General features: G+C 64.7%; 9 protein-coding genes across 9 annotated transcripts; 3 read left to right on the forward strand and 6 right to left on the reverse strand.

Moving 5' to 3' along the window:
- Nucleotides 1-551: 551 nt before the first annotated feature.
- On the forward strand, nucleotides 552-1,187 carry MICPUN_71530 (predicted protein; the record flags this gene model as incomplete). The annotated part of the gene is made up of 1 exon (XM_002509065.1): nucleotides 552-1,187. A coding segment is annotated over one exon (636 nt), but the record flags the coding sequence as incomplete, so codon positions are not given.
- A 133-nt stretch (nucleotides 1,188-1,320) lies between these two features.
- Nucleotides 1,321-2,661, reverse strand: MICPUN_87019 (glycosyltransferase family 28 protein; the record flags this gene model as incomplete). Its single annotated transcript, XM_002509316.1, has 2 exons — nucleotides 1,321-1,974; nucleotides 2,074-2,661. 2 exons carry the CDS (start codon nucleotides 2,659-2,661, stop codon nucleotides 1,321-1,323), a joined length of 1,242 nt encoding a protein of 413 aa, XP_002509362.1.
- Nucleotides 2,662-3,128: 467 nt separating this feature from the next.
- MICPUN_62942 (vesicle coat complex AP-1/AP-2/AP-4, beta subunit) lies at nucleotides 3,129-6,332 on the reverse strand (the record flags this gene model as incomplete). The annotated part of the gene is made up of 1 exon (XM_002509317.1): nucleotides 3,129-6,332. The coding sequence occupies one exon, from the start codon at nucleotides 6,330-6,332 to the stop codon at nucleotides 3,174-3,176; it is 3,159 nt and encodes a 1,052-aa protein (XP_002509363.1). The 3' UTR covers nucleotides 3,129-3,173.
- Nucleotides 6,333-6,400: 68 nt separating this feature from the next.
- MICPUN_106323 (hypothetical protein) lies at nucleotides 6,401-7,839 on the reverse strand. The gene is made up of 3 exons (XM_002509318.1): nucleotides 7,765-7,839; nucleotides 7,083-7,642; nucleotides 6,401-6,987 (listed from the first exon to the last, which is right to left on the reverse strand). The coding sequence occupies exons 1-3, from the start codon at nucleotides 7,802-7,804 to the stop codon at nucleotides 6,712-6,714; spliced, it is 876 nt and encodes a 291-aa protein (XP_002509364.1). The 5' UTR covers nucleotides 7,805-7,839; the 3' UTR covers nucleotides 6,401-6,711.
- Nucleotides 7,840-8,068: 229 nt separating this feature from the next.
- On the reverse strand, nucleotides 8,069-19,940 carry DHC3 (dynein heavy chain; the record flags this gene model as incomplete). Its single annotated transcript, XM_002509319.1, has 1 exon — nucleotides 8,069-19,940. The coding sequence occupies one exon, from the start codon at nucleotides 19,938-19,940 to the stop codon at nucleotides 8,250-8,252; it is 11,691 nt and encodes a 3,896-aa protein (XP_002509365.1). The 3' UTR covers nucleotides 8,069-8,249.
- A 1,646-nt stretch (nucleotides 19,941-21,586) lies between these two features.
- MICPUN_62939 (predicted protein) lies at nucleotides 21,587-22,546 on the forward strand (the record flags this gene model as incomplete). The annotated part of the gene is made up of 2 exons (XM_002509066.1): nucleotides 21,587-21,633; nucleotides 21,739-22,546. 2 exons carry the CDS (start codon nucleotides 21,587-21,589, stop codon nucleotides 22,544-22,546), a joined length of 855 nt encoding a protein of 284 aa, XP_002509112.1.
- Nucleotides 22,547-22,934: 388 nt separating this feature from the next.
- On the reverse strand, nucleotides 22,935-23,666 carry MICPUN_69994 (predicted protein; the record flags this gene model as incomplete). The annotated part of the gene is made up of 2 exons (XM_002509320.1): nucleotides 22,935-23,058; nucleotides 23,149-23,666. Coding segments are annotated over 2 exons (642 nt in total), but the record flags the coding sequence as incomplete, so codon positions are not given.
- Nucleotides 23,667-24,324: 658 nt separating this feature from the next.
- On the forward strand, nucleotides 24,325-25,152 carry MICPUN_71270 (predicted protein; the record flags this gene model as incomplete). Its single annotated transcript, XM_002509067.1, has 1 exon — nucleotides 24,325-25,152. A coding segment is annotated over one exon (828 nt), but the record flags the coding sequence as incomplete, so codon positions are not given.
- A 129-nt stretch (nucleotides 25,153-25,281) lies between these two features.
- Nucleotides 25,282-26,865, reverse strand: MICPUN_62936 (predicted protein; the record flags this gene model as incomplete). The annotated part of the gene is made up of 1 exon (XM_002509321.1): nucleotides 25,282-26,865. One exon carries the CDS (start codon nucleotides 26,863-26,865, stop codon nucleotides 25,282-25,284), a length of 1,584 nt encoding a protein of 527 aa, XP_002509367.1.
- Nucleotides 26,866-26,885: the final 20 nt, after the last annotated feature.

Below are 26,885 nucleotides of genomic sequence, written 5' to 3' on the forward strand. Positions count from 1 at the left end.
GAGCGCGTGAAGATGGGGCGCGGGCCTGGAAGAACCGCGGTGGAGTCCGGGTATCGAGCGCTGTGCGCGCCGCCGGAACGCTCGGGAAAGACGGCCGACGAAGCCGGCGTGGACGTTGAGTGCTCGGGCGCTTCTGCTCGACGCGCTATCAAATTCTGCTCGACGCGGCGTGATCTCAAGGACCGATCAACTGCCACGCGTGACGATAACGAAGCCTCCCGCGGCGCCCAAAGGGCGACCCACTGCTCGCCTCCACGACACCGGACAGGCGACGCGCGCTCGGTTGAACGATGATCGCGGCGATGATCTCACCGGCACCGCTCGCGGCGGCGTCCTCCGCAGCGCGCGTCGATGCGCGCGGAAGGCGCGTCGGCCCGACGCCTCGGACGTCCCGGGTCGACGGGGCGAGATCCGGGCTGGCCGCTCGGGCCGAGATTCATAGCCTCGCCCCCTCGCGGCGCCGCCTCCGCCTCATCCCCCTCCGCGCGGTCGATTCCGACGATGCGACCTCCCCGGCCCCGTCCCGCTCGTACGTCGTCCCCGGCCGCCCCGTCAACCCGGGCCTCTACTGCGACTGGTCCGTCACCGACGCGGACGTCGCCGAGGTGTGGGCCTACCGAGTCTCCCTCTCCGTCGTCGCCCTCAGCGTCCTCGCGTGCTCGTCCCGGGTGTTCATAGGGAACGGGGGCTCGGACCCGTCGTGGCTCGACGCCGCGTACTTCACGGGCGCCGCGGGCCTCGGCGTCGCCCTGCGCCTCATCCACATGTACGTCGACCCCATCAAGAAATTCATGCAGGCGCTCTACGCGGCGGGCCTCGCGGGATCCATCGGGGTGGCGGCGCTCGCCTCCCAAACGGGCGACGGCGGGTCGGTCCCGGCGTATGTCGTCGCGCATCCGGCGGCGGTGTGGGCCGTGGGGCCCATGTTCGCCGCCCTCACGGGCGTCGCGTTCAAGGAAGGGATGTGCTACGGGAAAGCCGAGTGCGCGGCGCTCTTCTTCGTGGTGCCGGCGACGCTCCTCGCGCACCTCACGGGATTGGCGAACGAGGAGATCGAGAAGGGTTTGCTCGGTACGTGGTGCGTACTCATCGCGGTGTTCGCCGCGAGGAAGTACACGCAGGAGGTGAAGGACGACATCGGCGATAAGAGCGTGTTCATCTTCGCCGACTTACGCGAGGACGAAAAGGCGGAGTGGGTCGCGCGGGCTCGAGCGAGGGATCCGGCGAGGTTCGCCCGGATGAGCGGCGAATGAGACGATCGATAGGCGGCGCGATCGATAGGCGGCTGATGATGAGATCTTAGTAGCTACGATGAAGACTTCAGCGACCGAGACTGGCGACGCGCCCTCCCGCCCGCCGGCGCCTCGCCGCCAGCGCCACCGACACGACGTCGTTGGCGATAGCCTCCGCCGCCTCCGGCGCCGCCGCCTCCAGACACGCCTCCCTCATCCCCGCCAGCACCTCCGGATCGTACAGCAGCTCGCCGATGACGTAATCCAGCCGCACCGTGCGCCTCGGCGCGGGTTCCCCGGGTTTGATCGACTTTTTTGGATCCTTTTGCGCCAAGTCGCAATCGCGAATCTCAACCGCCGCGCCCAAATCCGCCATCTCTTTCGCGTTGAAGCTCTGGTGGTCCTCCGTCACGACGGGCGACGGTATGAGCACCGAGGGCAGCCCCGACGCGAGTAACTCGGAGCACGTCACCGCCCCCGCGCGCGCCACGCACAGGTCCGCGGCGGCGTAGCAATTCTCCACGTCGTTTATGAACGAACGCACCGCCAGCCGCGGGTGGCTCGGCGTTTTCGAACGCACGCGCTCGTACCCGCCCCGGCCCGTCTGCCACACGACCCACAAGCGCGGGTCCCTCTCCAACATCCCCCCCACCGCGTCGGACATCGCGTCGTTCAGAGTTTCGCACCCCATGCTCCCGCCGAACACCACGAGCACCCTGTCGGTGTCCCGGATTGAAGGCGTCTCCGCGCATCCCTTGCGGTAAAACATCCACGACAGCGTTCGTCGGGCGTCCTTTCGCTTGGTCCATCGAAGCGGCGCGCGGATGGGGTTACCCCGGACCACGCACGCGCCGCCGCGGGCCGGGGTGCTGAGGGTGCCGAGGGTGCCGTCGTGGGTGCCGAGCGGCTCCATTCGGAACGCCTCCGCGGCTTTCGCGAATGCGACGCACACGAGCGACGCCGCCTTGGCGAGGATCCTGTTCGCCACCCCCGGATAGGCGTTCTGTTCCTGAATGACCAGCGGTACCCCGCAGAGCTTCGCGGCGAGGCACGTCGGGAGGGAGACGTAGCCGCCGGTGCCAACGACGACGTCCGGGGCGAGTTCGGTGATGAGCACGATCGACCGCGCGACCGCGTAGGCGAGCTTGAAGGGCACGAGGACGTTTCTCCACGAGAGCAGCGGTCGCGCGAGCGCGATGGCGGGGACGCGGTGGAGCGCGTATCCCGCCGCGGGGACGTGCGTCGCCTCCTGGTGGTGATCGGTTCCCGCGAAGTCGATGCGGGCGGTGGCGGCGGCCGGGAGGGAGCCCTCGTCGGACATGCGCCTGAGCGCGTCGGCGATGGCGATGGCTGGGAAGACGTGACCGCCGGTGCCCCCCGCGGCGAACAGCACGCGCAGCGCGGGCGACGACTCCTCGGCGAGGTCCATCGCCGCGAGGTTCGGGTACGCGGGATTGGCCGCGGCGAGCGCGTGGAGCGCGGTCGCGCCGGGCGGGACGCCGCCGGCGCTGATATCCATCGCGCCTCGGCGTATCCATCGCGCCTCGAAGCGTCGCGTGCCCAGGTGCCGAAGAACGGTCGTTTTCCAAGATGCGCCGCTCGAGCCGCCCGGGCGGTTGGCGCTCGTCGCGAACTGCGCGTCCCGGTTGGATCGCGCGCGCGCGATCGTCGCCGCGCGCGTCGTCGTCGTCGTCGCCGCCGCCCCCTGGATCGTCATCTCGCTCTCCCCTTCCGCGTATCGGTCTGCGCGTTCGTTGTTGACAAAGTTGTACTTGTGCATCCAGGCTGGCGCAGCTGGCCAGCTGGCAGCCTGCTGTGGCACCCGATCGTATGAGATCAAGCAAGCGAAAAGCAGTCCAGCTAAAGTAGCGCGAAGACGACGGCGCCGCGTCGGATGAAGACCTAGTGTCGATGAATCAATTACACGTACTTCGCGAGAGCCTAATCCGACGAGTCGCTGTCCGAGCCCGAGTCGCTGTCCGAGCCCGAGTCGCTGTCCGAGTCGCTGTCGCTCGACTCGCTCATCGAAGTCTCGTCGCCAGAGTCGCTGTCCGAATCCGAGCCGCTCGAGGAGCTGGAACCCGACCCCGAGCTGCCGCTGCCGCTGTCCGAGCCCGAGTCGCTGTCCGACGAGTCGCTGTCCGACGAGTCGCTGTCCGATGTCGAGTCGTCGCTGTCCGAGTAGAACCCGCCCTTGCCCGATTTCTTCCCGCCCTTGCCCGCCGCATCCGCGTTTTGGTTGTAGTACTGATCGCGAACGTGCGAAGGCGGCTGCACGTCGGGATGGTCCGGAAGAGCCACGAAACCCGGCGCGACGTGCTCGACAAAGTGCGAGAGCGAACCCAACGCGTGCACGCACGTCGGCGCCGCGGGGCTCGGCAGCTTGGGCGCGGGCTTATCGCAGAGCACAACCTTCTCCTTGAGCACCGCCAGGGGCGCCGCGTTGCCGCCGACGGCGTACATCGCTCGGTAAATTCGAACCCTGTCGCGCATGTCCGCGCTCGGGTCCGTCGCGCACAGCGCAAACACGTGCTTGAGCACCGGTCCCACGCGGTTAGGGTCCTTGATGAAGAGCTTGCACGCCGAGTTGAGGATCTGGAGTTTCGTCACGTCCGTCTCTCGAGCGAAATTTCGCAGCGATCGCTTCAAGACGGAAAACGAGAGCTCAAAGAACTTCTCTCGCTGCTCAGCCTCAGCCTTTGCCGAGTTCGCCGCGTCCAGCCGCTTCTTCTCCTCCTTCTCCGCCTTCTTCGCCGCCCGTTTCTGCGCCTTCTCGTCGACGACGGCGACGGCGCCAGCCGCCCCCGCGTCCTCCGTCGCCGGAGAGTCCTCGCCTTCTCCACCGGCGGCGGCTGCGATGAGCGCGTCGATAGCCGCGTCGCCGCGCTCCTCCCCGGCGTCCGATCCGTTCGTCCCCGTCGGCGAGTCCAGGAGGGAGGACTCGAGCATGGACACCTGCGTCGCCACGAACCCCGAGGGTCCCTCGGGCGTCGGGTCCGCGGTGACCGGCTCGGGTAAGGCGGCGAGCGAAACCGCTTTTTCGCCAAAGATGTACAGCTCGCCACCCGCGAGCCAGGCCACCGCGCTCCTCGCCGCGGGCGCCGCGAGCATCTCCAGCCTGCGCACCAGGCGCATGACGATCACGGCGTGCTCCTTCGGGTTTTGCTGGACCAGCGCGCGGATGACGACGACGGCCTCGCCCGCAACCTCCTCGCTCGGATGGAGCGACAGCTCGAGGAGGGACCTGATGCAGACGGCGGCGATTTGGGGCATGATGGCGGCGCACCTGCCGATGGCGCGGATGGTCAGGGCGACAAACTCGTTGTTGGTGCTCCTGAGGTAGCTCTGCAGCTCGCGGAGCAGCGCGGCGGCGTTGTCGGAGGTGACGACGTGGGTGAGAATCTCGAGCTTCAGAGCCCGAACGTCCACCGGGTCAGCCGGATGCACAAAGAAACTCGCGAAATGCGCCTGGAACAGCGAGGACTGCACCGCGCACATCGTGCAGATGTTCTTGAGCATGACGTGCTGCGCCTCGGGTTTCATGCGCATGGCGAACACCAACGCCCTCAGAACCTTCGGAAGGTCGGCGACGGGCGCGAGATAAAACTGCAGCGACGCCGCCGCCATCACCACCCCGGTGTTCTGCGACTGCAGCAGCGGCCTGGACGATCGAAGCAGCAGCCTGTGGTCGTCGTCGAGCCACTCTGAGGTCATGCGATCGGCTGCGGCCGCCGCGGCGTCCTTCGTGGGCTTCGGCCCTTTGGGGCCCCTCTTGGCGCCCTTCTTGGATCGCTTCTTTTTGGATTTGTCGGACTTTTTCTTGACGACGGCCGGGGGCTTCTTCGCGCGGGGAACGTCGGAATCGCTCCCGCCGCTCCCATCCCCGTCCGCGTCGTCGCCGTCGCTGTCGTCGTCGCTGTCGTCGCTGTCGGAGGAGGAGTAGAACCCCTTCGTTCCCGCGAGCGGGTTCGAGCTCGCCTTCTCGAACGCGCCCCCGTCGCCCGGCAGCACGAGCTCCAACGTCTTGCTCGCGTCGTCGTCATCCGCGCCGGTATCCGCGAGCGAGCGATCGTACGCGTCGGGCCTGGTGAACTGCGTGCGCGCGTATCGCAGCAACAAGTTGGCGAGCAAGATCTGGCCCCACTCGTCGCAGTCGACGAGCATGCGGCATATCTTGCGGTAGTGCCGGTGGATGAGGTCGATGCGCTCGGGACAAACCTCCTGAAACGCCGCAACCGCGGAGGACAGGACGAAGGGGGTGGAATCCCGCAGCATCGTCTCGATGATCTCCGTGAGCTCGTCCACGCGCTTGGGGTCGAGGCGGAACACCTTGGGGATGGCGTGCGCCGCGGCTTTGCGGACGTACGGCGACGGATCGACCGCGCACTTGCGCACCGCGAGGATCACCACCGGGACGATGACCTGCACGCGGATGGACGACATGACCCGCAACGCGAGGGCGCGCACGCGGGGGTTCTGGTGCGCGAGATCCTTCTGGAACGAGTTGATGGAGAGGAGCGCCTCGTCCGCTTTCTGCTCCGCGGTTCGGACGAGGTAGAGGTACACGAGCACCTTGACCTCGAACGAGTCCTGCGCGATGTTCATGACGACGGATGCGAAAAAGTTGGAGACGTCGCGCCCCGCGCTCATCATGCCGAGGAGCTTCTTCATGCCGTTGAGCTTCTCGCCGGTGTTGGTGGAGCGCAGCGACTTGTCCAGCTCGCGCGCCTCGTCGGCGATCTGGAGAATGTGTGGGGAACGAACGCGGAGGGGGTGAGCGACGGATGCGCGCGCGGGTGCCGGAGGTTGCCGCGGGAATCGGGCACGCGGGATTGGGTCGCGGGCGGAGGGGCGGATCCGCGGAATTCGCCGCGTGCGGGGAGCGGCGCACCTGGGCGTCGTCGTAGCCGAAACCGCCCATCTTGCCCGGCATCGGCATCTTGGTCGTGCGATTGGCGAAGTGCGCGCCTTCACGATCGGACCTCGCGCCGGCGTGGGTCGCTCGCGGCGGAGAGTGTCCGCGCCGATTGCGTCTTGGGTGTTATCATCGCGAGACAACAATCCCGCGGCTCCACACGCGGGTGGTGATTGTCCGACCATTTTGTGAATATACAACCGACCTATTTAATTACAAAAACGTTCAGCACGGTCAGTAACGACACGCTGTGCGAGGTATACTCTTATTTAGCATTAAATGGTCGTCGAAGACGGGCTATAATTAGTAGGTACACGGCGTCCTCGACGAGAGTCCCGAAGGTAATATAAGTGAAGGCGTGACGCGGGACCGACGTGCTCGGCTCCCGCTGCTGCTCGTTCCACCCCATCCCCGATCGATGGGTGAACGTCCCCAATCCCGAAACGTCGCGGCGAGACGAAATCAAAATTCTCTTCACGCGATTTTGCATTCGACTCGCGCCGCGACGGCGTCCCCGTTTGAATCCGACTCTCTCCTTCCGTCCGTCTCAATAGACCTATTGAATCAAACCTTGGTGGCGAACTGGATGCCGTACTTGTACTTGGCGGCGGTGTCAACCTGCACGGACGCGGAGCCGGAGGTGTTGGCGAACACGTCGCCGGTTGTTTGCAGCGTGAGCACGGGCGCGGCGGCGGCTCCGTTGAGCGGCAGCGGCGACGTGACGACAGCCTTTCCGGTGCACGCGGCGGAGAAGCGCTTGGAGAGGCCGACGGACCCGGAGGCGGTACCCTTGGCGCGCTTGTAGACCACCTCCGCGCCGGCGGTGGTGTCCTTATCGACCTGTGGACGCGGTGGGATTCGGGGGGTGCGGGTCAGCGCTTGAATCGGGCTGATTTTTGGATTCAACAACGTGGAGAGGCGGGATCCGGACGCGCCTTCGTGACGATGGAAGCCTTGACGGTGTCGAAGGCGTCGCTCAGGGCGAGCGCCACGGTGCTGTCCGGCACGACGCCGGTGCTCTGCACGGCGTAGCTGAGCTTGCCGGGCAGCGCGGCGGGATCGGGAAACGCCTTGGTGTCCACGGCGCCGGACACGCCAGCCGCGAGATCCCCTTCGGACCAGCACAGCGACACATCAGCCTTGGGCGCGCCCGCGGTGAGGTCGGTGAGGTCCGCCTTGAGGCCGACGGCGCCCTGGAGGTACTGGAGCGCGAGCTTGGCGGTCTTCACGTCCTGCGGGTTGCCGCTCAGGGTCGCCTTCAGGCCCTTGAGAAGGCCCGAGTGCGCGAGGGAGGCGGTGATCTTGTTGGACGGGAGCCCAACCTCGGTCTCGGCGACGACGTCGGAGGCGAGGTCGTAGGTCGCCTTGACGGTGCCGGTGGGATCGCCCGCGCCGCCCTTCTGCACGCAGCTTCCGCTGATCTTGAGCCCGTCGGCGACGTTCTTGGCGTCGAGGGACGCCTTGTTGTCGAAGTTGACGCTGCCGGTGAGCAGGTCTGAGGGGAGGAGGGAGAGGGGAGGGGTCATTTTGGTTGGTGGCGCGATTTGGGGGGGAATTGGCGGCACGCGGTCGGAGGATCCGGTGACGCGGCGGTGGTGATCGCGCGCGCGGACGCACCCTTCGCCGCCTTGGCGATGTCGCCGAAGTAGGACGGCATTTTCACTGTGGCGAGTGTGACTGGCGGCGGTCGCGCGCTGTCTAAGTGCGGGCGACGCGCTCGCGGGGGCCGAATCCCAAACGGTTCGGAATTTTCATTTTTCGACGAATAGACCGTCAACAGACCGTCGAAAGCGTCGAAGAAAGCGTGCTGACCTGTAAAGCACTTTGGAAAAAAGAGGGGCTGGCAGAGTTCCAACGCGCAAACGGTCGCAAACGGTTTCTCGCAGGGGGACTACTTCGTTCTAAAACGTCGTGTCACAGTAGGTGTTTGGCTATCTTGATGGTACACGCCCCGCGCGCGAGACGACGGTTAAATCATCCACCTGATCGAACGCGCCCGCGGGGCCTTCTTCCCTCTCTCTCTCTCTCTCTCTCTCTTTCTTTCTCTTTCTCTCTCCGCTCTGAAACGGCTCTCCGATTGCGCTCGTCAAGTCGACATCAAATCAAAACATGAGCGCCGTGAAGAGCGCCACCGAGCTGTTGATCCAGTGCGACTCGCTCTTATCCGTGGGCACCTCCAGGTACATCACAAAGTTGGTGGAGTGTCCGGTGGTGGACAAGACCCCAGCGCGCGTCAGCGTCTTGTACGCCGGGCAGTTGTACACCCCGGACGTCGGTGCCACGCGGTCTTTGCACGGCTCGAGCCACATCAGCGGGAAATCCGTGTAGAGCTCCTTCGGCCTCGACTCGGTGAGCAAGTGGGTGTCGTAATCCCATCGCGCGCCCTCCAGGAAAAACCCGGTGATGTAGCAGCCGTCCTGCGGCGGTTCAGTTGTGTTTTCGTAGGTTTTAGTGTCCTGGACGACAAAGTTCCACTGGATGGAGTCGATGGCGAATCCGTTTTTGCGAGCGTAGTTTTGAAGCGTCCCCGTCAGGAAAGCCTGCGGGAAGAACAATCCGCTGATCCAGTAGACCGGGGGCGGGCCGTTATCGATCCACCCGTTGATGAACTTGATGCGCTCCAGCAGGTCCAACACCCACGACGACAGGGGCTTCAGCGACGGGTACGCCTTGCTGGCCCACGCGTCGGGCACCTGGTTGTCGAAGATTGAATCCGTCACCGCCTCCAGCTCATCCGTCATCACGACCAGACCTTTGAGCGCCTTGAGCGACTCCTGCAGGGTCCTGCGCATCACGACGATGAGGTTGTTGTATCTGATGCACTCCTGCGTCAGCACGGTGTTCATGGACTGGTTGTAGTCGGTGGGGTACTTGTGACCGACGGCGTCGATGTCGAAGGGCGAGGGGCATCGATCGAAGATGTCCCGCGCCGCGGCTCCGATGACCTCCTCCCTGGACAAGCCGCCGCCCGCGGCGACTCTGGGTTGGAGCGACAGGATCGTCTCGAACATGGAGTACGTCTCGTTCTGGTCGCAGGTGATGTCGGCGTTCTCGTGCAGGCCGAAGATTTCGGGCTGCGGGATCAGCGGGAGCGACTTGATAAACTCGACAAACTCCTCCACGTTTTGAGCCTTGGGGCTGGGGTACGTCGGGCTGGGGCTGAAGGTGAAGTCGTCGGTGAGAACTTCGGGGATGATGTAGTTGTTCAGCAGGTTGTTCATCAGCCTCCTGTCCTTGTCGTCCGTGACCCTTCCTCCGTAGTTGATCTCTCCGCACAAGACGCGGATCACCTTGTAGGGGATCTCCTCGTAGTCGTCAATCATCATCTTGATCTGGCGCTGGCACATGTTGAGGTCGCCGTCGGTGAAGTCGTACCGGATGTTCCAACCCAGCGGGCCGAACTTGCGCCTGTCCTGGATCACGGCGTGGAAGAGACAGATGGAGAACAGCAGCTTCTTGTGGCTCGCCGGGTCCTTGCACTCGTCCATGTACTCATCCGTGATTCTCGTGTACGATCGGATCAGGTTGGCTTTCAAACCCTTAGGGGGCTCGAGCGTCATCTTGATGCCGTTCTGCAGGATCGCAACCGGGAACGCGGGGGACGGCATGGCGGAGAGCCAGAGCCTGAAGTCAGGGTGCACGGCCTCGGCGTCGATCGTCTCGCAGATGACGTCGAGCTTGGGCATCCACGACTCCGCCAGGTGGCAGTTTTGCAGACACACCCACATGCCCTCCTCCATGGCCCTCTCGATCATCGCCTCCGCCTTGGGCCCCTGTCCCTGGCCCAGCGACACCTGGTCGAACCGCTGCAGCATCTCCTTCTCCTCGCACAGTTTGAGGAGGTCCGCCATCGGATCCGCACCCGAGGACAGCACGAAGATGAGCGGCGCGTCCACCCTGGATTCCGCGTAGCAAGCCTCCAAGTCGAAAGGCGGCGGCTCGATGAACCGGCTGCCCAACTTTGCAGACACAAAGTCGGTGACGCCGAGCATGAACCGATCGGGTCGGATGCACCGAATCACCAGCAGCTTCTGGAACTCGTTCAGCTTTCCGTCGAAGGTGTCATCCAGAGGGAAACGGTGCGCCTCGCCGCTCTCAAAGTATTTTCTGTAGTGGTCCACGCTCGCGGCGAAGGCGTCGGAGAATCCGGCAAAGGCGGGCAGGTTGGACGCGTTGACCACCTCGATCCAGACCTTCTCGGTTACCCACTCGGGTGCGGGGTTCTTCGCGGAGATGTTGGTGTCCGTGGGACCGGCGAGTAAGAACCGCCACTCCTGCGCGTCGATCTCGCCCCGCTGCTGCATGATGGCCACGCAGAGCAACAGCGAGAACATGAGCTTGTGCCGCTCAAACAGCGACCGGCATATGTTGTTGTACAGCGAGTAGGTGAAGTACTCGTTGAGAATCTCGATGCGAGCCTCGACGTCGTCCGCCGGGAGCTTGGCGCGCGCCTCCTCGTCCTCCATCTCCTCCGGTTTATCCGCCTCTTCGATGCCGCGGATGAAGAGCGAGATGAACCACGCCAGGCTGTACTGGTACATCGGATCGACGATGGCGAGGTCGCTGATGCAGAAAAAGAGCACGGACGCCCGCGTCGCGACCGGCCGGTACTTCTCTCGGGTCTGGTCGATGTCCCTCTCCGTGACCTCGGCCTCGGCGACCTTCTCCGTGATGTCGTCGGAGGTGACCTTGGACTGCGCGAGGGTATTTATGAGCTCCTCGTCGTCGAGAATGTTCCCGGTGCTGTTGCTCAGCATGTACAGGATCTTATCCTCGAGGTCCTTGAGCTGCGCCTTCATGCGCGCGTTGGACACCACGAGCTGGTTCTTCGCCTCGGCGAGGTCGCGCCGCTCCTGCATCACCACCGTGCCGAGGAGCTGATCCTCCAGGCCGTCGAGCGTGACGAAAAAGTTGAGCAGCGAAACCTTCACGCTCACCTCTGGCTGATAGTGTGGGTTGCGCATCTTGGTCGTCATGTAGAACCTGAAGTCCGGGTGGTAGGGGATGATGTCGTCGCCCATCTTGATCACCTCGCTGCCGCCCTGCTTGAACGTCTGCTTCTGCAGCAGGGGCTCGAGCGCGGCGTCCAGCTGTTCGCCGATGTTCTCGAGTAACACGGCGCGGCCAAAGCGGATGGCGTTGGCCAGAGTCCGGAGGTAATCCTTGTTGGACAGTTTGATGACGTCGATGCCGGATTCCTTGCACATGTTCTTGATCCACTTGTTCGCCTGGCCCTGCGGGTCGATCATCAGCGGCCAGCGACGGGCCTTGGCGACGATGATGCCGTTCTCCACCGACTGACCGTCGGAGGGCAACCCGGCTATGTTCCAAGAGCGAATCTGCACCGGGTCGGCCAGCGTCGACGTTATATCCGCGCCCGGGGTATGGGGAACGTTCGCGTCCACCATGCGTTCCGACCACTCCTTGAGCAGGTCGGTCCGGAAAGAGGGCGTGAACGGGCCGCTGTACGCGACGACGCCCGCGGAGATGACCACGTCGCCGACGACGCGGCCGAGCTGTTCGTCGAGAGCCACGATGGTGTTGTTCCATCGAACCTTCTCGCCGCCCAAACCGCCGATGAGTTTACCGGCGCGCTCGAGCTGGGCCTCGCACCTGTCCGACTGGTCCTGGAGGTCCTTCTTCTTGCCGTTGGCCTCGTCGAGCTTGGCGTTGAGGCCGGCCACCTTGGCCTCCACCTCGGCCAGAGTCTCCTTCGCCGCCGCGAGCTCCTTCTTGGTAACCTCCAAACTCGCCTGCGCCTCGGCGAGAGCCGCTCGCTTGGGCGCAACCTGCAGGGACACCATGTAGTACGTGTACATCGCGATGCCCCACTTGCAGATGGACGTGCACGCCTTCGAGACCTTCTGGATGATCTCCGGCTTGAAATCGTCCCGCTGAATGTAGGGCTCCACTTTCTCAATCGTCTCGGCGGTGATGCCGTCCTTGTCAAACTCCAAGAGCGAGCTGAGAAACGCGACGGGGTCCTGGACCATCTTAGAGGATGCTTCCCAGTAGTCGGCGACCTTGGCGCCCGGTTTGGCGCCCGGGGACTTGTCCTCGACCATCTTGGGCTTCTGCCCGAAGATTATGCACACGACCTCCATGACCAGCCGGACGCCGGCTGGCGGGTTGCGCATCGCCTTGACCTCGACGATGTCAGCCTTGGTCAGCAGCTTGAGCGAGTTGAGCGCCTGATCCAGCGCGGGGAGCGCCTTGTCGAGATCGGCCTGAGCGTCGTCCGCGATGGCCTGAGCCTCGGCAGCCTTGGCGTTGGCGGCTTCCTCTTGGGCCAGCACTTGCGCCTTGGTCTCGTCCGCCTTTGCGGTGTCCACCTTGATGACCTCGATCATGGCCTCCACCTCCTCGGTTGTCTTCGCGATGACCGGCCCAAGCTCGACGAGCTCGAGCTTCATGACGTCGATCTTACCCTCGGTGTCGGAGAGCTTATCGAGGCCGTTCTGAAGCCTCGACTTTTGCAGGTTGATCTCCTCGCGCTTCTCCTTGACCAGCCGTATGAACGTCTGGAGCAACTCCAGGTACGAAGTCGGGGTGACGTAATTGAACCGCCGCAGTTCGTCAAAGAACTGCTTGGACTTGCGCTCGACGCTCTGGTGAATGTACACGCACGTATCGACGACGCCCTTCAGGAGCTCGGGGGTCTCGAGGGACGCGTCGCCGAGGAACGTGTTCGCCACGGACTCCAACGCCTCCAGCGGCCACTCGCTGAACCAGTCGATCGTGCAGCAGTTGACCAAAGACGGAAACATGCGAAGCCTCTGACGGAACTCGTCGCTCACCGGGGACATGGCGAGCACGCAGTGAAGGTTGCTGCGAACGCGCGTGATGAACAACGTGTTGACCGCGTTCTTGGTCGTCGGCAACCCCTGCGCCTGGAGCAAGGGCCGGAGCGCCTCCGTCATCGTCTGCACGTCCTCGGATTTCCACAGGTTGGGAACCTCGCCGCTGTTGAGGATGTTGTTGATGTCCTCGAGGAAGTTCTCCTGAACGATCTGCGTGTCGGTGAACAAAAAGACGACGTCTTTTCCCTCCGCGCCCGCCATCAGGAGCACCTTACGCAGGTCGTCGCGCCACTCGTTCTTCCCGTACCCCTTGGCGACTTCGATCGAGAAGAGGTGGAATTCTTCCAAGGCGGCGGCCAGCCGGGTGAGAGACTGCCGCCCGCTGCCGCCGACGCCGAGCAGCAACGCGTTGCCCAGCGGCAGCCGGATGACGCGACAGATCCGCGACACGTGCTCGATGGCGTCCAGGAACATCACGAGTTTCATCGGCGCGGTCGTCTCCCCGTTGTAATCGTCGAGCGCCTCCTCGACGACGCGTTGGAGCTCGCTCCTGTCCTTGACCCGCTGATACACGCGGGGCTCGGCGCCGGGGATCATGTAATCGCCGTAGATGAGCCTGTCCACGCGTGGCGGCGGGACCCAGTCGTCGTTGTCCGCCTCCTCGGGAGGGCGCTTGGGCTCGGGCAGGGAGACAACCTCGTCCCAACCCACGCCGAGCTTTTCCTTCGCGGTGGCGTCGATCAACTCGCGGAACCACTCCCTGTCCTCGTTGTTCACCATCCTGTCCTGGAAGACCCGCAAGTTCTCGTGCATCCACAGGCCGTAGAGCTCGTTCCTGTCCTCGGCGACCACGCGCGGGTCCGCGCGGAGCAGGCCCTGGAACACCCTGGCGAGATCTCGCAGGTTGAACGTGTAGTGCGACTTGGCAGGCGTCGGGAGCAAATCTCTTCGCACCGTGTTGTAGATGTTGACGGTGGCTTCGCATATGGGCAAAGAGAGGGCGGCGACGTCCTTGTCGAACTTCTTCGTGAGGTACGAGTTGAGAATGGTGTCAAAGATTCGGATAGAGGACTCGTCGGACATGTCGGTGAAGCTGAGGAAGTTGAAGTGCCGGAGCATCCGATTGCTCACCGGGTTGCGACCACCGCCCGGAGGGCCCATGCAACCCACGATGATCATGTCTTGCAGCGTCCGGAACGGGCACGGGGGATGGCGCTCGTACCAGCCGCCGTGGTCCATCCACTGCCTCAAAAGTTCGATGGGCGGCTGGGCGAAATACTTCTCGCGCATCGGCATGTTAAAATCGTCGATGAGGATGGCGTACTTCTTACCCATCGGAGGCCCGAACACGCCCTTGCGCCGCTTGTCCATCTTCGAGTCGAGGAAGTCCTGCGTTTGATTAGCCGACGTGCGCGCGCTGAACGTCATGAACATCGGGACGTACAGGTCCGGCATGTTGTTGTTGAGCTTGTCCATGACGTTCAGGGTCTTGCCGGTGCCGGTGTCGCCAACGCAGAGCACGTGCTTGTCGTTCAGGAGCAACTTGTCGATGACATACGTGTACCTCACCGTGTCCGCCGTGGGCACGATGATGGAAGCGAAAGCCTGGTCCGGATTGGGCTTGTACTCGGGAATGGTCTGCATCCACTCGACCCACTTGCACTTGTCCTGGTCGTAGCAGTACTCGTACATGCTCGCGTCGCCCTTGCCCTCGGGCGGCATGAAATTGGCGAATTCGTGCTCCTCGGCTTTCTTACGGAAAAACTGCTCCAGTTGCGGCCTGCCGGGACCCGTGACGGACGCGCAGAGGGACCAAATCATCGAGAAGATCCAGAGGGGAACCGCGGCTTTGTCCGCGTTCCTCCTCTCTTCGCCGCTGAGCGGCTCCTCGCCCTTCATCGGGTCCCGCACGTACCGCTTGAGCAGCGAGGCCATCAGGTTGAACTGCCCCTTCACCAGGCACGTGTCCACCGTGGTCACAGTCTCCTTCAGGTTCTTTCGCATGAAGAACACGATGCCCTCCATGCCGGGCACGACCGCGTCGAAGATCTCGCGGAACTTGTCGACGTGCGGTTGGAACAGATCGGGCAGAGACTGCAGGTAGGAGTCGAGCAGCGGCGTGAAACCCATCGTGGTCGGCTCCATGTAAATCATGCCGCATCGAGAAACCGTCGCCGGAGACGCCACCGCCAGGTCCTCAACCTCGAACATCATCGTCATCGTCGCGCTCATCTGAATGATCTCGCCCGAGACGAGGCACAGCTTCTTGTTATCGTCCAGCACGGTGTTCATGTTCTCGATCCAGATGGCATCCACGGGGCCGTCGAACATGAGCCACTTCTTGTCCAACGTCTGCTCCTCGGACAAATCGCGCATGTAACACGCGAGCACGCCATCCTCCCACTCGTGCGTCGCGGGGTCGAAATCGCCGTACAGCTGGCCCATGGTGATCGACTTGGGGTTCAGAACCACGTACTTGACCTTCTTGTAAATGTCCGAGCCAGCCTTCGCGAGCCTGGTCATCGCGGTAGACAGCGCGCGGTAGTTCATCGTCTTACCGCCGCCGGTTGGACCCACGAGCATCAACCCGTGACGAACCAGGGTCATCTCGTACATCTGAATCACCTTGTTGATGAACGCGGGCACGGGCTGGATCCCGAGATCGGCGCAGGACTGATCGAGCGACGCCATCAGGTCCTTGTAGTCCGCCTCGGGCTTGGACGAACCGGGGAACAGATCGCTGATGATGCCCTCGAACAGCGGAAGGTCGTGGGCCAAAAATTTGGGCACGTTGACGTCCATCAACCCGCGGAGGAGCAGAATCTCCTCGTCGTCCTCGGGGAAATCGCGCTTGAGGTTACCCGCCGCGGTGATGACGGACTTCACGGCGCGCATGCCGTAGTCGTAGTGGTCCTGCGCGGAGAGCTGTTCGGAGCAGAGCTTAAACGTCGCGACCATCTTCCTCGCCAGCGGCCGAGCGTTTTTGAAGCCAAAGGACATCAGCGAAATCTCGCCGATGAGCGCGTAATCGGGAACCATCATCGCGCAGGGGCGGAACAAAGCCTTGAGGTTATCGGGGAGCTCGGAGCGCCCGGCGTAGCCCGGGTTCATCGTGATAAAAACGCAGCACCTCGCGTCGAGGTCGAGCTCGGTGTTTTCGAATATGAACCTCTTCTGCTTCTGCTGGATGGCAATCTGAATCGTCAGAATCTGCTGCGCGATGACCGAGAGCACCTCGAGGTTGATTCGGTTGAACTCGTCGAAGCACGCCCACGCGCCGGACGACGCCAGACCCTTGAAAAATTTCGCCATCGCGAGGTAATCCAAACCGTCGGAACAGTTGAAAACCACGCACTGCATCGCGAGCGCCTTGGCGAGATCCTTCGTGGTCTCCGTCTTGCCCGTGCCCGCGGGTCCCGCGGGCGCCCCGCCGAGGTTCAGGTGCATGGCTCCCATCAGCGTCATGTAGCACCTGTCCGTCAGCGGAGTCACCACGAGCCTCGGCTGGTTACCCAGGTACTCGTAACCGAACGGCAGGGACGCCTGGACCATCTTGACGTTCAGCTCGCCGGGTTGCTCTCGCGCGTCGTCCTCCTTGCTCTCCCAGTAGTAGCGCAGCTGAGCGACCCAATCGAAATCGCTGAGCGCCGTGACCTTTTGGTTCTGGAGCAACGTGACGACGTCGCGCGCGTGGACGTCGATGACGATGAGCGCGCCGAGCGTCCCGCGTTCCTGCCTGGACAGCTTGCCTCGCACGAGGTCTGTGAGATCGTTGAGCTGCGAGATGTTCTTGTCGAACCATTTGGCCAGCTTCCCCGCTTTGATCGCCGTCTCGCCCTCGGACGTCCAGTAGGTGCACCCCACGGCTAGGACGGTCATCGCGGGCCAGCACTTGACCCACGCCGCGCGCTTCTGCGCCTGGTAATCGACCAAGGAGTCGATGATGCTCTGTCGGCACGATTGAATCATGATACGCTGCACCTCGCCCAGCCAGATCTCGACGGGGCCCTTGGGGTACATGTGCTCCGAGAACGGGACCTTCTCCCCCTCCACCGAGTTCATGGCGGTGATCTTCAGGTCTTTCTCGAAATCCAGAGAGTGGATGGCCTCGAAGCACTTGCGAAGGTGGGGCTGCACCGCGAGCGCGTTCTTCGTCTGCGACAGAATCTGCAGGAGCTCGTCGTTTGACAGGAAGAAAAACCTGGAAAACGCCAGGCGTTTCATCTCCAGATACTCCGCCAGGCCCTTCTGAACGCCGTCCAGAACCCTGTTTGATTCCCTGAAAAGCTCCAGCAGCTCCTTCTTGTTGCACGCGACGATCACGCCGGGTTCCTCCTCGGCGACCACGAGGGTCTTTCGCCACTGGCGGTCCACCGCGCCGAAGCGTTTCCCCTCGAGCGGCAGCTGTTCCATGATGTCGTCCGAACCGAATATCGGCTCGAGGTACTGCCACGACCTCTGCACCTCCAGCCACTCCTCGAGCACGTCGCTGACCGTGCGCAGCGTCTTCTCCCACGTCGCGATCTCGTCCGCGAACGGCGCCTTGTACGGGCTGAACGACATCGCCTGCGTCATGACGATCTGGTCGTCCAGCATCTGCGCGTGTTCGTCGTCGATTCGAATCACGTACGTGCCAGTCTCCTTGTACTCCTTCACCTCCAGGGCGATACCCTCCCACTCGCCGTGCATCTTCTCTAGCGCCGTCTCGATGCCGTATTCCTTACCGGCGACGTCGCAGACCGCCACGATCTCGTCCTCCTTGTCTTTCACGCCCATCTCGATCGCCGCGCCAAAGGTAAACTCCGGATCCGTCGCCGGAATCTCCAAACCGATATCCGCCTTGATCTTCTCCCAGTGTCTCTCGCGCATGCCGGGCGACCGCATGGCCAGCGCCAACGGCACGTAAACCCTGAAAGCCTCGATCTCCTGCCTGATCGTGTCGCAGTTCTTGGCGCAGTCGGGCAGCTGGCGCTGGTTGAAAGCCTTCCCCATCTTGAACATCACCTTGAACGCGGCGGCGACGTCGCGATCCATGCCCTCGGCGTCCAACTCGACGAAAGCGCCGTCTCTCCATCGCGCCAAACCGTCTCGCCAACCCTGGGCGTACGTCCAGAACTGGTAGAACGGGTCGAACTGCTCCGCGATCTTCTTCACGGCGCCGTAGTCCGTCTGTTTGACGCCGAACATGCCCTCGCGAGAGTTGTACAGGTCCGCCTTCGCCTGGAGCTCCTTCAGCTCCGCCATCATCTCCTCCACCCGCGCCGCGTTAACCGCGCACTCCTCCATGTCGGTGAAACCTCCGAGCTCCGACACGGTCGTCTCCAGGTTCTTCGCCTGGCTCCAGAAGTCGTCCTGCTCCGCCGCCTGGTCCTCCTGGAACTTGAGCATGAGCTCCGCGTTCTGCGTCTCGACCAGCCCGGCGGTGTCCTCCAGCTGCCGCGGGTAGAACTGCGCCGCCGCGAGCAACTTCCCGAGACCGTCGTCCAACGGTCGCCGCATCGCCTCGAGCGCGTCCAGGTACGGGTACGCCTCGTCCAGCACCACCTTCTGCTGGTTGCACGTCAGCGGGATCGTCTCCGCGTGGTCGCGAACGTCCTTGACCGATTCCGGATCCTCCGCCGGCGTCGTCAGCTTTGCGTTGAACTCTTTATACACGCGGCAAACCTCCTCGCACACGCGCATCGGGACGTCCGCGACGAGCTGCTTGCACCGCTCGATCAACGTCTCGTACTTGGCGACGAGAAACTCGCGCACGTGGGACGTGTTCACCCTGAACGGGCCCACGACCTGCGTCGTCGGGACGGTGTTCAAAATCTTCGCCAACCCGGCTTCGTGCTCGGCAATCTCCCCGGTGAACAGCCGGAGCCCCTCGCCCTCCTCGATCTCGTCTCGCGCCAGCAACGACTTGACGTACGCGTTGACGTCCAGTCGGAGCACCGGCAGGTGTTCGTCGTACAGCGAGTAGTACGCGTTCAGGGAATCGACCGAGTTTTTGAGGGCGTCGGCGACGCGACTCCTCGCATCCGCCACCAGCGGCTCGGTCATCTGCACCGACGCGGTGACCGGCCACGTGGTCCAGTGCAGGTGGCTCATTATCCCCGGCTCCAGGGACTTGATCCCGTGCAGCGAGCACACGCCGTTCTCGAACACGTCCAGCACCGCGGGTTCGAACCGGTCGACGGACGTGGTGAACTGGAAGCTGGAGTTTTCCGACTTTTTGGAATCCTCCTTGACGACGAGGTCCACCGCGAAGAGCGGACCAAACGCACTCTCCTCCTCGGGATTTTCAAACCGGACGTCGTTCGTCGCCGCCACCGTCAGCTTCGGCGCGCACCGATCGAGCACGAAATCTCGAAACCCCCGCACGTTGGACTCCGTCAGCGAACGCAGGGTGTCCTCCATGCGCAGCTGCGTCGTCTTGATGAACCGCTTGAGCTTGCCGTACCCGTACGCCGTCTGATCCGTTTCCTTTAAATTGAACCAGCCTTTGCCCGCGGTTTTAAACCCGACGACGATCGTCTTGCGCACGGCGGCGACCCACTTATCCCGCGCGACGCTCAAGTTCTGCAGCGCCTGCTTCTGCGCCCCTTCGAACTCCTCCAGCCGCGTGGGTTTGGGAAAGAGCGTTCGGTACATGGCGTAGTTGCGAAGGAGCGCGGCGTTCTCCGCCGCGATGGTCATCTCCGCCGCGTACGCCTCCGGTTTCGTGAGCTTGGTCGCCTGCGCGAACGCGCCGAAGGATTGCGCGAAATCGTACGGGGGCACGTCCTCGGCCGTCGCCTTGCGCGGCGCCGGGCGGCGCGTCAGCGATCGCGTCGGCAGGTCGTATCCCTCGGGAGCCTCCACGAGCAACGCGTCGGCGTCGCCCTCTATGAGCGCGTCCGAGTCCCCGACGGGCGCCGCTGCTCCGCCACGCGCCAACCGCCGCTCGACCCTCGAGCCGAGGCCGTGCTGGGGTTGCACGATGGCGTCGTCGAAGACGCACCGGTTCATCGCGCGCCTGTAGTCGACGACGACCTGCGCGACGTATTTCTCAGTCGCCGCCGCGCACGCCGCGCTCGGGCGGAGCACCGTCTCGGCGGGCCCCTCGTCGTTTTCATCGGCACCCTCGGCACCCCCCTCGGCACCCCCCTCGGCACCCCCACCACCCTCGTCCGGCGACGACGCGCGGTTAGGTCCTCGCGCCGGCACCTCGTCGAACGCCCACTCCTTGAACCGCTTGGACCCGCCCGACGTCGCGACGCGGACGATTCGTTCCACCGATTCAACCGGGGGCGCCGGCGCGTCGACGTCATCCACAGCTGGCATCGAGTCGACGTAAAAGTCGGAACGCAACGCCGCCACCGCCTTGGCCCTCGCCACGTACGCCGCGTGCCTCCTCGCGACGAACGCGGCCGGGTCCTCGGTGTCGAAGCACAGGTCCACGCGGTGCACTCCCGGTAGGATTTTCCCGTTTTTGTCCAGTCGAACGTCGTACGTGTTCGACGAGGGATCGCCCGATACCAGCGAGCAGTGCGCCCAGAGCGGGAACCCGCTCTTGTTCGCCTTGGGATACACCGCGCACCTCGCGCGAACGCCGCCGTTCGGCGCGTTCACCGCGTCGGGCTCCAGCCACTGCTCGTTACTTCGGCACTCGTGCTCGATCCAGTCGTCGAAGAAGTGGAGCGACAACGCGTGGGGTTCGTTGACGAGTTCCTCGGCGCCCGGGATGCCACGGAGCGCGGCGTCGATGTCGCCGTCGAGCCGGTACTTTCGCTTCTTTCGCTCGATCTGCACGCGGCGCGGTACCGTCCCGGCGCGCGTCCGAAAGGGCGCAAACACCTTGGGCTCGAGCGCGAGCGGAATCACGGAATCGTCCTCGCGTAGGAGGTCCTCGAGGGTCTTGCGGGCGGCGGGCGGCGGGGACTGATCCGTCGGGCTCTCGGCCGCCGCGTTCTCGGCGCCGGGGGGCGTGCCGGGCGCTTCGTCCCCCGCGCCGCCGTCGTCTCGCCCACCCGCGGACGACGGCGAGGCTTCCTCGTCGCGGAGGGACGCGCCCCCGTCGTCGGTCGCGGCGTCGTCCGTCTCGTCATCCTCTCCCGGCAGCCGGTCCTCGAGGTTGAGGACGTCGGCCTTCGGGTCCGGGGCGACGGGTTTCTTGCGCCCGAAGCGCGCTGTGATGTGAGGGACGGGGTCGATCGGGGTCCGACGTCAGCGGGGATTCGGGGGCGGGGCGGATCGACGGTCGTTGTTGACGAGCGCGGGGGCGATTTTCTCGGGCGGTGGATTCCCAAATTGGGGATCGGTCGGGCACGGCCGCACCTCGCGGCCCGGACACCATCGGGAGCGTTCCGAGGGCTGGCTCCCGGGTTCTGGCGCGTCCTTCGTCGCGCTACCTGTCTCTCCGATTCGGTGATGCGTCGCTAGCTCGGCGCTACTCGCCAAAGCGCTCGCGTCGCAGTGGTGACCTATCCGCACGCGAATCGAGTCGTAGCCTGGCCGTCCTGTCCGGACAGGACAGGAGCGCTGGGCCGCCTCACCACGGAGAGTTCAAAGTTTCACCGGTGGGAGCCACTCCGGTGGGACCGCTTCACGCCTAACCCTGAGCGGGCGGGCGGACATCGCCGGACCGAACGTTCGGCGGGGCGCGCGCGGTCGTCATGGCGCCGGGTCCGGATCCCGCGCCGTCGCGGCACGCGAACCTCAGGTGAGAAGCCCTCGCGAAGCCCGCCTCGCGCGCCCCATCTGGGCACCCCACCTGACCGAGCCAGCCCTCCCCAACCCCATCCCCATCCCCATCCTCGCCTCGCAGGGTCGACGCGACGCTGGAGTTCCTCGAGGCCGCGATCCACCACACATTACACGCCCGCGGCGTCTACCCCAAGGAGCTCTTCGAGCCCCGGTCGCTCTACGGCGCCAGGGTGCAGCGCTGCAGGCATCCCGACCTCGACGCCTACATCGGCGATGCCGTCTCCGCCCTGCGCCGGCCCATCGCCGCGGGCGACGTCAAGCGCGTGGTCCTCGCCATCAAGGACGACGACGCCGCGGCGTCCGACGGGCCGCTCGAGAGGTTCACCTTCGATTTCCTCCTCCGCGACGACGACGACACAGCTGGCGGCGGCGACACAGCTGGCGGGTTGAACGGAGGAGGCGTCGCGGATGTCACCGGGGGCTCCGTTCGAGGACCGTCTCGCGCCGACGTGGATCAGTGCCAACGAGCCTTCGCCGCGTGCCTGAGCAAGATCGCCTTCTCCGACGCCCTGCTGACGCCCCTGCCGCAGGCGGCGATGAACGCCGGGCGCCTTTCGTTCGAGATTGTCGCGTATTCCACTCGCGCGGGTGTCGCCGCACAGCTGTGCGCGGGCGGCAGTGGCCCCAACGAGTATACTTGCGAGTGGACCGAGGAACGCGTCGGGTGCGGGACGAGTTACGCGACGGGCGACGCGTCGCGCGACGGCGGGACGGGTCCCGCGGGTGGGCGGGCGGCCGTCGGCGACGTGGAGCCCAGGTTGGAGTTCCGCGCTGGGACGGCGAAGGAGGTGGTGCCGGTGAAGAGCGCGGCGACGCCAATCGTCAACCTGGACGTCTTCGTGGAGCGAAGGAGGAGTTCAGCCGGGTGACGACGAGCGTGGAGATTTACTGGCACGTCGCGTGGAAGTGACGACGAGCGTGGAGCACGAGTGACGTTAGCTGTAGGAACTGGTGACCGGAGACGAAGAGACGTCCTAAAATTAGATGCAAGTATTCACATTCGTCGCGTTCTCGTTTCCATCGTACCTCTCCTCGTCCCAAATGGAGAGGACGTCACCGGGGCGAAACCCCCTTCCCCGTCCCGTCGTCGTCGTCCGCCTCCTCCCCCGCCGCCGGGGGCGCCTCGAATCCCACCCCGGGGTTGAACAGGCAGTCCACCAAGCCCTCGCACGTCCTGTCCGTGTGCTCGCGATACGAGTCGACGCACCGCTCGCTCGGCGTCTGATCCGCGCTCACCACGCACGCCGCCGCCTCCGACGGCGACCGGAGAATCGCGCCCGGCAGCTGGCAGAACTGCATCGTCTTCATGTGCTCCGCCTCGTCGTTTCGCACGTTGACGAAGACGTCGTAGAGGTTGTCGATCGACGGCCGCCGCCTGGCGCTCGCGACGCCGGACGCGGGGTTACCTGTTAATAACAAAAAAAAACCACGTCATTCTAATTGCCCATACAAAGATTATCATAAAATAAACGCACCGGTTTGAAACTCGTCGAAGAGGAAGAGGTCGCCCTCGGTGTAGTAATGCGTCGCGATGGGGGGCGGCGGCTTGGACTTGAGCTCGAGCTCGTTCTCCTTGAGAAACTCGTCGTACGTGTGGTACGCGTGCTCCTCCACCTGTTCGCTCAGGTTGTACGCCATGCGGGGCGACACCAGATACATGGCGCACGCGATGAAGTAGTAAAAGACGGCCATGTGCTGCGCGAAGAAGCGGTCGGTGAAGCGTTTATCGCCGCCCATGCTCTCCATGATGAGCAGGTGGTGAAACTCGTTCATCGTCTGCGCGAAGTGTACCTTCAGGTAGTCCGCCCTGCGCCAGAATCCGAGCGTCTCGTACAGGTGAAGCACGGAGAGGAAGGAGAAGTACGGGACCCTGGCGACCGTCTCCAGCGCGTAAAATCGCGCGTAGCTCCGTCCCTCGTAGAGCTTGTCGATGACGAGCACCGCGGACCAGATGATGGCGGAGTTGATCGCGCGCTCGGCTCGCGGGATCAGCGACTGGTCGTGAACGTCGTCGGGGTACTCGGCCTCGTCGTAATCTTGCAGGCTCGGGAGTTGCGCGTTTGTCTCGTCCTCCTCCCTCTCGCTCCCGGGCGCGGGCGGTGGGTCGGAGATGGCTCGCGCGGTGACGACGCGCGCCCTGCGGTCGGCGGACGTCGGGCCACGACGGAGGCGCACGGCTGTGTTCCGAGGATCGCGGGTCGTTCGCGAGCGGCGGGCGGGGGCGAAGGCCACGGCCCGGACGGGAGCCACGGACGCCATCGTAGATATTTGTCACGTTTCACGTGTCACACGTGCGCTGCTTTCTTCTCTCTTCCTCTCTCTCTTCCTCGCTCGCCGCCTCGCCGTGGAAGACTGACGCGCGAGTATCGCGCGTCCTGCTCTCGTCGCGAGGAGATCCGCGCTCTCGATGAAAGCGGAGAGCGTCCTGCTCTCGTCGAGGGTGCCGGGGGCTGCGGCCCGCGGCACTTTTTTATCGTTGCCCGAACGAACCGTCGTCGCTTTTCGTGTGAAACCGGATGCGCGCCACGCGCCAACAAGCTTCGGCACCCTTCGGTCAATCTCGGCCCCCGAATTAGATCACACGGACGCGCGTTGACGCGCGGGTGGAGGCTTGAGCGCGCGCGAGAGTCGATCCACGCGAGGCGCCATGGTGCTCATCCACTGCAAGTACAAGGGCGAGGAGCAGCAGTTCCTCTACGAGACCACCGTCGAGATCGGCGTCAAGGATCTGATCAAGGAGCTCGTCGAGGTGCACAACCTCCGCCTGAGGATCCAGCGAATCAAGTCCGAGGGCGACGACCTCGCGACCCACGGCCCGTGCAAGCCCCCCGACAAGCAAGGGCTCGACGAGGACATCCAGGCGGAGGCGGACGGCGTCGAGCTCCCGCCGCGCGGTCCAACCTACTGCAAGGACCCCATCGGCAAGCGCACGGGCGACGCGCCCGTCCCGCAGGCGCAGGCCACCCTGCGCAAGGCTCTGGACGACGCCGCGGCCGCGGCGTCCAAGAAGCAGGTGGAGGCGAAGCATCCGCTCACGAAGAGGGAACTCATGGAGCACATCGACCTCATCCGCGGCGCCGTCATGATCGCCTACCCGATGGGCCTTCCCGAGTACGACCCGGTGCGCATAGACATCGAGGAGGACGAGAAGCCCTCGGAGACGCCGATTGGCATCGACATCCTCGACGAAACCGCGCAACTCTGGTGGGCGGGGAAGCAGATGCTGCCCGGGAACAAGCTCAGCGTTCACGTGGGCAGGAACGAGAAGACGAAGGTGGTGGCGAAGCTGACGAAGAAGGGCGCGGGCGCGCCCCAGCGCGAGAACCCGATCACCCCGGAGGAGCACAAAGCCATGCTCGCGTACTATCACAAGAGGCAGGAGGAGATGAAGCACCTCGAGCAAAACGACGAGGACGACTACACCAACAGCGCGTGGGCCAACTCGAGGGCGCTGAAGAACCACTTCTCCGGGGTTGGAGGGGGGCGAGGCGTTTCCTACAGGGGATTGGGCGGTCGCTCGTCGGGGTTCAACGGCGGTCAGACGTTCTAGCTATAGCTAACTTTTACCGTCCGAGCACCTTTGCGCCCTCGGCTCTTTTTCGCCTCAGCTGTTGACTCCGTCGGAGCCGTCGAAGAGCTGCCTGTTCCACTCCAGCACCCACTTACCCAGCGAGTAGTACACCGCGCCGTGACGCACCACGTACAGCGCGCCCATCGCCGCCGCCGCGCCCAACGCGCCCGCATCCGCCGCCGCCGCCGCATCCGTGATTGTCGCCGCCCAATCCGTGCCGTCCAGAAACAGAAGTAACGGAAGCGCCGCCCACCGCACCGCGTTGTTCGCCCCGGGCGGCTCCACCCTCCACACCGCCCTCCACCGCTGCGTGCTCGGCTCCAAACCGAGCTGCTCCGTCAGCCTGCGCGTCAAACCCGGCATGTGCAGACCGCCGTACAGGAGGCTCACCCTCGAGACCCCGGGGGCGTCTAGCGCCTTGGCGAGGCACTCCGTCGCCACGTCGTTTCGGCGCTCCACCAACACGGGCACGTCCGCGCCCCCGCCCACAGCGCCCTTGGCCTGCGCGCTGACGATCATCTGCGCGAACGCCAAGCGCCTCGCGGCGATGATGTTCCCGCCCGCCAGCGAGTCCAGCAGCGCTCCGAGCACGGGCGCGGGCCTTCCGCCGCCCCAGACCCAGTCGAGTAAGAGTAAGTGCGCCTCGGGGCACGGCACGAGCCAGCAGACTAAACGCGTCGCCTGCCGCAGCGGGCCGCCCCCCGCGCGCCCCTTCGCGGTGACCACCAGCGCCTCGAGCGCGGGCGACGTGGTCGGGACGGATGGGCCGGGAACGGACCTCGACGACGTCGCCATCATCGCCTCGCCCGCCTCCGCCTGCAGACGCGCCAGCTCCTGCTTGGGCATATCCGCGACGTACCAGTTGTCGCCGCACAGGTCCAGCGCGTCCAGCTGTGGCACGAGAAAGTGCGTGTCCGCCAGTCGCCGGGCGTCCGGCGTGGGCGCCAGCGCGACGGCGAGTTGCGGCAGGAACGGGTCCCGGCGATCGCGATTGTGATCATCCTCATCTTCGTCTCCTCCGTGTCGCGCGCCTCCTCGTGTCGACTCGGGTGCCCGCCCCTCGCGCAGGTTCTCCTCCCCCGTGATGAGCTCGAAGAGCACGGCGTCGTAGTCCGCGTCGCATTCCTCCTGAAGGCCCTGGTAATACGTCGGATCCCCCACGTGCACGGTCGCCGCGAGCGCAACCTCCTGCGCTGGCGCGACGCACTCGCCCGTGGTCGGATCGAAGCGCGCGTTCCGTCGAAACACCGCGGTGGCGCTCTGCAGCTCCCACGCGCCGTCGCCGAGCTCCACGAGGCGGAGGTACTCCTTGATGGGCGCCGGTCTGGACGCGCGCGCCAGCCGCGGCGCGCCTCCCGAGAACGGGCCTCCCGGAGGCGCGGGCTTCCCGCTGCTCTTCGTCGTCGATGAAGCTCGCTCGCTCATCCTCCGCAGCCTTCGCTCCTCGGCCCACGAGATCTCCGGCTGCTCGTCGCGCGCCACCTCCTCGGTCCACCGGTCCTCGTCGTCGACGACCGCGGTCGGCGGGATGGGGCGCGGATGGTGGCGCCGGCCGGCCGTCGCGCGCCTCCCGGGCGCGGGCGCGCACCCCCGCCGGAGCGCGACCGAGGCGTGCATCTTCGAGTGACGATGATGCA

This window comes from Micromonas commoda, chromosome 12 (genome assembly GCF_000090985.2).
Source record: "Micromonas commoda chromosome 12, complete sequence".
Taxonomy (NCBI): Eukaryota; Viridiplantae; Chlorophyta; class Mamiellophyceae; order Mamiellales; family Mamiellaceae; genus Micromonas; species Micromonas commoda.